General features: G+C 61.4%; 1 protein-coding gene across 1 annotated transcript in view; it reads left to right on the top strand.

Moving 5' to 3' along the window:
* Positions 1–1,620: 1,620 nt before the first annotated feature.
* The window catches only part of LOC309543551 (uncharacterized protein), a gene marked incomplete at its 3' end in the record, with an annotated part of 34,780 nt that continues 27,165 nt past the window's right edge, over positions 1,621–9,235 (top strand). Inside the window, exons 1-3 of the mRNA XM_082276023.1 lie at positions 1,621–1,732; positions 2,446–2,572; positions 5,375–5,452. Coding sequence (XP_082132149.1) covers positions 1,724–1,732; positions 2,446–2,572; positions 5,375–5,452 — 214 coding nt within the window. The 5' untranslated portion in view covers positions 1,621–1,723. The remainder of the gene's footprint in view (positions 1,733–2,445; positions 2,573–5,374; positions 5,453–9,235) is intronic.

Here is a 9,235-nt window from a genome sequence, read left to right as displayed (position 1 = left end):
CAGATGGGAGGAGGGGACAGAGAGGACACCCAACAGATGGAGGAGGGGACAGAGAGGACACCCAACAGATGGGAGGAGAGGACACCCAACAGATGGAAGGAGGGGATGGAGCGGACACCCAACAGATGGGAGGAGGGGGACGGAGAAGACACCCAACAGATGGGAGGAGGGGACGGAGAGGACACCCAACAGATGGAAGGAGGGGATGGAGAGGACACCCAACAAATGGGAGGAGGGGTTGGAGAGGACACCCAACAGATGGGAGGAGGGGACGGAGAGGACATCCACGAGATGGAAGGAGGGGATGGAGAGGACACCCAACAGATGGGAGGAGGGGACGCAGAGGACACCCAACAGATGGGAGGAGGGGACACCCAACAGATGGGAGGAGGGGATGGAGAGGACACCCAACAGATGGGAGGAGGGGACGGAGAAGACATCCAACAGATGGGGGGAGCGGACGGAGAGGACACCCAACAGATGGGAGGAGGGGATGGGGAGGAGAGGACACCAAACAGATGGAGGAGGGGACAGAGAGGACACCCAACAGATGGAGGAGGGGACAGAGAGGACACCAAACAGATGGAGGAGGGGACAGAGAGGACACCCAACAGATGGAGGAGGGGACAGAGAGGACACCCAATAGATGGAGGAGGGGACACCCAACAGATGGGAGGAGGGGATGGAGAGGACATCCAACAGATGGGAGGAGGGGACGGAGAGGACATCCAACAGATGGAAGGAGGGGATGGAGAGGACACCCAACAGATGGGAGGAGGGGACGCAGTGGACACCCAACAGATGGGAGGAGGGGACACCCAACAGATGGGAGGAGGGGACAGAGAGGACACCCAACAGATGGGAGGAGGGGACACCCAACAGATGGGAGGAGGGGATGGAGAGGACACCCAACAGATGGGAGGAGGGGACGGAGAAGACATCCAACAGATGGGGGGAGGGGACGGAGAGGACACCCAACAGATGGGAGGAGGGGATGGAGAGGACACCCAACAGATGGGAGGAGGGGACGGAGAGGACATCCAACAGATGGGGGGAGGGGACGGAGAGGACACCCAACAGATGGGAGGAGGGGACGGAGAGGACATCCAACAGATGGGAGGAGGGGAGGGAGAGGACACCCAACAGATGGGAGGAGGGGGATGGGGATGGACGGAGAGGGCACCTAACAGATAGGAGGATGGGGATGAAAATGTCTCTCCTGTCCCTGGTGTAGGGACACCTTTCCTCACTTATAGTCTGGGTGACACCTCTCCTCACTTCCTGTCTGGGTGACACCTTTCCGCACTTCCTGTCTGGGTGACACCAGGATATATAGAGGTTGAATCTGTGCAGTGGGGACACAAGCAGCAATAACACGTGACAGAGGCTCTGCCCCCTCCCTTCTCTCTGCAGACACTTTGTTCTGCCCCCAGTGGGGCCCTCAGAAGCCGGGGCCCCTGTACGGTGGGTGGGACATATCGGTATTTATCACTGTCGGTGTAATATCGGGCGATAACACCGATGACGATACAGGAGCGCAGATAAAACCAGCTGCATCACCAGACTCCGCCCACTCCATATTACACAGCCGCCCCCTCAGCGCCTCCTCCCTTCAGTACGGGGCGGGGTGTAGTGTACCGGAAGTGGGTGGATCCCGGAAGTAGTTCTCTCAGTAGGTATCGGACTGCGCTTCCGCCTCGCAGACATTCCGCGGAGAGGAGACATGGAGCGGGTGAGTGAGCCCAGGAGCTTACACTCTACACCGGGAGGGGCCTACCGGTCTTCGGGTCCTTAATAGAGATTTCCTACTTGAGGGGGGCGGGGCTGTGACCCCAAGAGCTGGGGGTCTTAGGGGGGAGGGCCTAGGGGGTCTTTGGGTTGAGGGGCTGTGACCCCCAAGAGCTGGGCTGGGGGTCTTAGGGTGGAGGGGCTGTGACCCCCAAGAGCTGGGCTGGGGGTCTTAGGGGGGAGGGGCTGTTACCCCCAGGAGCTGGGGGTCTGAGGGGGGGAGGGCCCAGGGGGTCTTTGGGTTGAGGGGCTGTGACCCCCAAGAGCTGGGCTGGGGGTCTGAGGGGGGAGGGGCTGTAACCCCAGGAGCCGGGGGTCTGAGGGGGGAGGGGCTGTTACCCAAGGAGCTGGGGGTCTGAGGAGGGGCAAGAGATCTGAGGGGGGAGGGGCTGTGACCACAGGAGCCTACTATCTGTAGGGAGACTTCCAGCACTCTATAATTTCTCAGATTCTGGGGCCACAACTTACCCCAGATTGGGACTCTCGGCCAATCATCTTATTGCCAGAGATGCCCCACTCCAAATTTCATGGGGGGGGGGGGGTATGGAAGGGGGATGGGAGGGCCTTTCCTGGTGCCAGCTACCGGTCTGGGAGGGAGGGGGCAGTGGGAGGCGGTTCTGGTTTGCATGATAATTAAGCTCCGCCTTTCTCTTCCAGGGGGCGGTGACGTTTGATGATGTCGCCGTCTATTTCACGGAGGAGGAATGGCGGAGTCTCCGGGAGGAGCAGAAGAGTCTCTACAAGGAAGTGATGAACGACAACTATCAGATGATCCTTTCCCTGAGTGAGTCCTCCTCCACCATCCCATCCCCCACCACCGAATCCATCTCCACCATCCCATCCCCCACCACCGAATCCATCTCCACCATCCCATCCCCCATCACCGAATCCATCTCCACCATCCCATCCCCCATCACCCATCCTTCTCCACCCTTCCATCACCGATCCGTCTCCACCCTTCCATCACCCATCCGTCTCCACCCTTCCATCACCCATCCGTCTCCACCCTTCCATCACCCATCCGTCTCCACCCTTCCATCACCGATCCGTCTCCACCCTTCCATCACCGATCCGTCTCCACCCTTCCATCACCGATCCGTCTCCACCCTTCCATCACCGATCCGTCTCCACCCTTCCATCACCGATCCGTCTCCACCCTTCCATCCCCGATCCGTCTCCACCCTTCCATCCCCGATCCGTCTCCACCCTTCCATCCCCGATCCGTCTCCACCCTTCCATCCCCGATCCGTCTCCACCCTTCCATCCCCGATCCGTCTCCACCCTTCCATCCCCGATCCGTCTCCACCCTTCCATCCCCGATCCGTCTCCACCCTTCCATCACCGATCCGTCTCCACCCTTCCATCACCGATCCGTCTCCACCCTTCCATCACCCATCCGTCTCCACCCTTCCATCACCCATCCGTCTCCACCCTTCCATCACCCATCCGTCTCCACCCTTCCATCACCCATCCGTCTCCACCCTTCCATCACCCATCCGTCTCCACCCTTCCATCACCCATCCGTCTCCACCCTTCCATCACCCATCCGTCTCCACCCTTCCATCACCCATCCGTCTCCACCCTTCCATCACCCATCCGTCTCCACCCTTCCATCACCCATCCGTCTCCACCCTTCCATCACCCATCCGTCTCCACCCTTCCATCACCCATCCGTCTCCACCCTTCCATCACCCATCCGTCTCCACCCTTCCATCACCCATCCGTCTCCACCCTTCCATCACCCATCCGTCTCCACCCTTCCATCACCGATCCGTCTCCACCCTTCCATCACCGATCCGTCTCCACCCTTCCATCACCGATCCGTCTCCACCCTTCCATCACCCATCCGTCTCCACCCTTCCATCACCCATCCGTCTCCACCCTTCCATCACCCATCCGTCTCCACCCTTCCATCACCCATCCGTCTCCACCCTTCCATCACCGATCCGTCTCCAACCTTCCATCACCGATCCGTCTCCACCCTTCCATCACCGATCCGTCTCCACCCTTCCATCACCGATCCGTCTCCACCCTTCCATCACCGATCCGTCTCCACCCTTCCATCACCGATCCGTCTCCACCCTTCCATCACCGATCCGTCTCCACCCTTCCATCACCGATCCGTCTCCACCCTTCCATCACCGATCCGTCTCCACCCTTCCATCACCGATCCGTCTCCACCCTTCCATCACCGATCCGTCTCCACCCTTCCATCACCGATCCGTCTCCACCCTTCCATCACCGATCCGTCTCCACCCTTCCATCACCGATCCGTCTCCACCCTTCCATCACCGATCCGTCTCCACCCTTCCATCACCGATCCGTCTCCACCCTTCCATCACCGATCCGTCTCCACCCTTCCATCACCGATCCGTCTCCACCCTTCCATCACCGATCCGTCTCCACCCTTCCATCACCGATCCGTCTCCACCCTTCCATCACCGATCCGTCTCCACCCTTCCATCACCGATCCGTCTCCACCCTTCCATCACCGATCCGTCTCCACCCTTCCATCACCGATCCGTCTCCACCCTTCCATCACCGATCCGTCTCCACCCTTCCATCACCGATCCGTCTCCACCCTTCCATCACCGATCCGTCTCCACCCTTCCATCACCGATCCGTCTCCACCCTTCCATCACCGATCCGTCTCCACCCTTCCATCACCGATCCGTCTCCACCCTTCCATCACCGATCCGTCTCCACCCTTCCATCACCGATCCGTCTCCACCCTTCCATCACCGATCCGTCTCCACCCTTCCATCACCGATCCGTCTCCACCCTTCCATCACCGATCCGTCTCCACCCTTCCATCACCGATCCGTCTCCACCCTTCCATCACCGATCCGTCTCCACCCTTCCATCACCGATCCGTCTCCACCCTTCCATCACCGATCCGTCTCCACCCTTCCATCACCGATCCGTCTCCACCCTTCCATCACCGATCCGTCTCCACCCTTCCATCACCGATCCGTCTCCACCCTTCCATCACCGATCCGTCTCCACCCTTCCATCACCGATCCGTCTCCACCCTTCCATCACCGATCCGTCTCCACCCTTCCATCACCGATCCGTCTCCACCCTTCCATCACCGATCCGTCTCCACCCTTCCATCACCGATCCGTCTCCACCCTTCCATCACCGATCCGTCTCCACCCTTCCATCACCGATCCGTCTCCACCCTTCCATCACCGATCCGTCTCCACCCTTCCATCACCGATCCGTCTCCACCCTTCCATCACCCATTATCGATCCGTCTCCACCATTCCATCCCCCATTATCGATCCGTCTCTACCATTCCATCCCCCATTATCGATCCATCTCTACCATTCCATCCCCCATCATCGATCTATCTCTACCATTCTATCCCCCATCACCGGATCCATCTCCACCTTTCCATCCCTCTTTTCCTTTGTTTTAATGGGATAATCTTCATCTTTTGGGGTGTTTTTTTCTCTCTTCTATCACAGCATACGATCTGTCAGGGAATATTCTGGTTTCGGGTTGTGTGATTGATAACGGTTGATGACTTTGCTTTGTGAATGTTGTACCTCCATGTTGATCTTCTCTTTTCTTTCACCTGCAGATCGCCCGGACCTTATAACCAACATTGAGTTGGGTTGCGAGCCGTACATCACCACAGCCAGGGACAGCACTATTAAAGGTAAGAATACATCATTGTCGTGTCTAAATCAGAATAAGGTTTGGATGTTCAGACCTACCACAGATCATAGGGCCCCACAGGGTTCAGACCTACCACAGATCATAGGGCCCCACAGGGTTCAGACCTACCACAGATCATAGGGCCCCACAGGGTTCGATATCTGGTATCTAAGTGTGCCGTGACCCACGGGGGACTAGTAATCTTGTATGAAGGTGCACTATGCCCCTCAGGATCTGAAATCGTGTATGGAGGTGGGCCACGCACCTCAGGATCCAATATCTTGTATGGAGGCACACCATGTCCGAGAGGATCCAATATCTTGTGTGTGGGTGCACGATGCACCTCAGGTGTCAATATCATCTATGGAGTTGCACCACGCCCCACAGGATCCTATGTCTTGTATGTAGTTTCACCACACACCTCAGCATCCAATATCTTGTGCAGAGGTGCAGCAGGCCTCACAGGATCTAATATGTTGTATGGAGGTGCACCATGCCTCACAGGATCTAATGTCTTGTATGGAGGTGCACCATGCCTCACAGGATCCAATATCTTGTATGGAGCTGCACCATGTCCCAAATGATCCAATATCATGGATGAAGGTGCTGCTGCGGGGGAGAAGCCATTTCCCTGTTGCTGCGGGGGAGAAGCCATGTCCCTGTTGCTGGGGGGGAGGGGGTAAAGCCATGTCCCTGGGGGGAGGGGGGGAAGCCGCCTCGCTGCTGCTGGGGAGAAGCCGCCTCGCTGCTGCTGGGGAGAAGCCGCCTCGCTGCTGCTGGGGAGAAGCCGCCTCGCTGCTGCTCCTGCTGCTGGGGAGAAGCCGCCTCGCTGCTGCTCCTGCTGCTGGGGAGAAGCCGCCTCGCTGCGGCTCCTGCTGCTGGGGAGAAGCCGCCTCGCTGCTGCTGGGGAGAAGCCGCCTCGCTGCTGCTGGGGAGAAGCCGCCTCGCTGCTGCTGGGGGAGGGGGTAAAGCCATGTCCCTGGGGGGAGGGGGGGGGGAAGCCACCTCGCTGCTGCTGGGGAGAAGCCGCCTCGCTGCTGCTGGGGAGAAGCCGCCTCGCTGCTGCTGGGGAGAAGCCGCCTCGCTGCTGCTGGGGAGAAGCCGCCTCGCTGCTGCTGGGGAGAAGCCGCCTCCCTGCTTCTGCTGGGGAGAGGCCATCTCCCTGTTGCGTCTGCGGGGGGGCGAGAGAAGCCATCTCCCTGCTGCTGGTAGGAAGCCGCCTCCCTGCTTCTGCTGCTGGGGAGAAGCCACCTCGCTGCAGCTGCTGGGGAGAGGCCATCTCCCTGTTGCTTCTGCGGGGGGGGGGGGGGAGAAGCCGCCTCCCTGCTGCCTCTGCGAGGGGGGGGAGAAGCCATCTCCCTACTGTTGGGTTAGAAGCCGCCTCCCTGCTTCTGCTGCTGTGATAGAAGCCGCCTCCCTGCTTCTGCTGCTGTGATAGAAGCCGCCTCCCTGCTTCTGCTGCTGGGAAGAAGCCATCTCCCTGCTGCTGGGGGAGAAGCCGCCTCCCTGCTTCTGCTGCTGGGGGAGAAGCCGCCTCCCTGCTTCTGCTGCTGGGGGCGAAGCCGCCTCCCTGCTTCTGCTGCTGGGGGCGAAGCCGCCTCCCTGCTTCTGCTGCTGGGGGCGAAGCCGCCTCCCTGCTTCTGCTGCTGGGGGCGAAGCCATCTCCCTGCTTCTGCTGCTGGGGTGAAGCCATCTCCCTGCTTCTGCTGCTGGGGGAGAAGCCGCCTCCCTGCTGCTTCTGCGAGGGGGGGGAGAAGCCATCTCCCTACTGCTGGGTTAGAAGCCGCCTCCCTGCTTCTGCTGCTGTGATAGAAGCCGCCTCCCTGCTTCTGCTGCTGAGATAGAAGCCACCTCCCTGCTTCTGCTGCTGGGAGAGAAGCCACCTCGCTGCTGCTGGGAGAGAAGCCGCCTCGCTGCTGCTGCTGGGAGAGAAGCCGCCTCGCTGCTGCTGCTGGGAGAGAAGCCGCCTCGCTGCTGCTGCTGCTGGGGGTGAAGCCGCCTCGCTGCTGCTGCTGCTGGGGGTGAAGCCGCCTCGCTGCTGCTGCTGCTGGGGGTGAAGCCGCCTCGCTGCTGCTGGGGGAGAAGCCGCCTCGCTGCTGCTGCTGGGGGAGAAGCCGCCTCGCTGCTGCTGCTGCTGCTGGGGGAGAAGCCGCCTCGCTGCTGCTGGGGAGAGGCCATCTCCCTGTTGCTTCTGCGGGGCGGGGGAGAGAAGCCATCTCCCTGCTGCTGTGGAGAAGCCGCCTCCCTGCTTCTGCTGCTGGGGAGAAGCCGCCTCCCTGCTTCTGCTGGGGAGAGGCCATCTCCCTGTTGCTTCTTCGAGGGGGGGGGGGGAGAGAAGCCATCTCCCTGCTGCTGGCATAGAAGCCGCCTCCCTGCTTCTGCTGCTGGGGGCGAAGCCGCCTCCCTGCTTCTGCTGCTGGGGGCGAAGCCGCCTCCCTGCCTCTGCTGCTGGGGGCGAAGCCGCCTCCCTGCTTCTGCTGCTGGGGGCGAAGCCGCCTCCCTGCTTCTGCTGCTGGGGGCGAAGCCGCCTCCCTGCTTCTGCAGCTGGGGGCGAAGCCGTCTCCCTGCTTCTGCTGCTGGGGAGAGGCCGTCTCCCTGCTGCTTCTGTGGGGGGGGGGGGGGAGGCCATCTCCCTGGCCCTTGGGGGGGGGGGGGGAGAGGCCATCTCCCTGTTGCTTCTGCGGGGGGGAGGCCATCTCCCTGTTGCGTCTGCGGGGGGTGGGGCGAGAGAAGCCATCTCCCTGCTGCTGGTAGGAAGCCGCCTCCCTGCTTCTGCTGCTGGGGTGAAGCCACCTCGCTGCAGCTTCTGGGGAGAGGCCATCTCCCTGTTGCTTCTGCGGGGGGGGGAAGAAGCCATCTCCCTGCTGCTGGGGGAGAAGCCGCCTCCCTGCTTCTGCTGCTGGGGGAGAAGCCGCCTCCCTGCTGCTTCTGCGAGGGGGGGGGGAGAAGCCATCTCCCTACTGCTGGGATAGAAGCCGCCTCCCTGCTTCTGCTGCTGGGATAGAAGCCGCCTCCCTGCTTCTGCTGCTGGGATAGAAGCCGCCTCCCTGCTTCTGCTGCTGGGATAGAAGCCGCCTCCCTGCTTCTGCTGCTGGGATAGAAGCCGCCTCCCTGCTTCTGCTGCTGGGGAGAAGCCGCCTCCCTGCTTCTGCTGCTGGGGAGAAGCCACCTCCCTGCTTCTGCTGCTGGGGAAGAAGCCGCCTCCCTGCTGCTGCTGGGGAAGAAGCCGCCTCCCTGCTGCTGCTGGGGAAGAAGCCGCCTCCCTGCTGCTGCTGGGGAAGAAGCCGCCTCCCTGCTGCTGCTGGGGAAGAAGCCGCCTCCCTGCTTCTGCTGCTGCTGGGGAAGAAGCCGCCTCCCTGCTTTTGCTGCTGCTGGGGGAAGAAGCTGCCTCCCTGCTTCTGCTGCTGCTGGGGGAGAAGCCGCCTCCCTGCTTCTGCTGCTGCTGGGGGAGAAGCCGCCCCCCTGCTTCTGCTGCTGCTGGGGGAGAAGCCGCCTCCCTGCTTCTGCTGCTGCTGGGGGAGAAGCCGCCTCCCTGCTTCTGCTGCTGCTGGGGGAGAAGCCGCCTCGCTGCTGCTGGGGGAGAAGCCGCCTCACTGCTGCTATTGGGGTAGAAGCCGCCTCGCTGCTGCTGGGGGAGAGGCCATCTCCCTGCTGCTGCTGGGATGGAAGCCGCCTCCCTGCTGCTGCTGCTGGGATAGAATCCGCCTCCCTGCAGCTGGGATAGAAGCCGCCTCCCTGTTTCTGCTGCTGGGATAGAAGCCGCCTCCCTGCTTCTGCTGCTGGG

The sequence above is a fragment of the Pelophylax lessonae genome, assembly GCF_965119305.1.
Source record: "Pelophylax lessonae genome assembly, contig: HAP1_SCAFFOLD_197, whole genome shotgun sequence".
In the NCBI taxonomy this organism is placed as follows: Eukaryota; Metazoa; Chordata; class Amphibia; order Anura; family Ranidae; genus Pelophylax; species Pelophylax lessonae.
The sequence above is the reverse complement of the archived record's forward strand: the minus strand, read 5'-3'. Positions and strand labels throughout refer to the sequence as shown.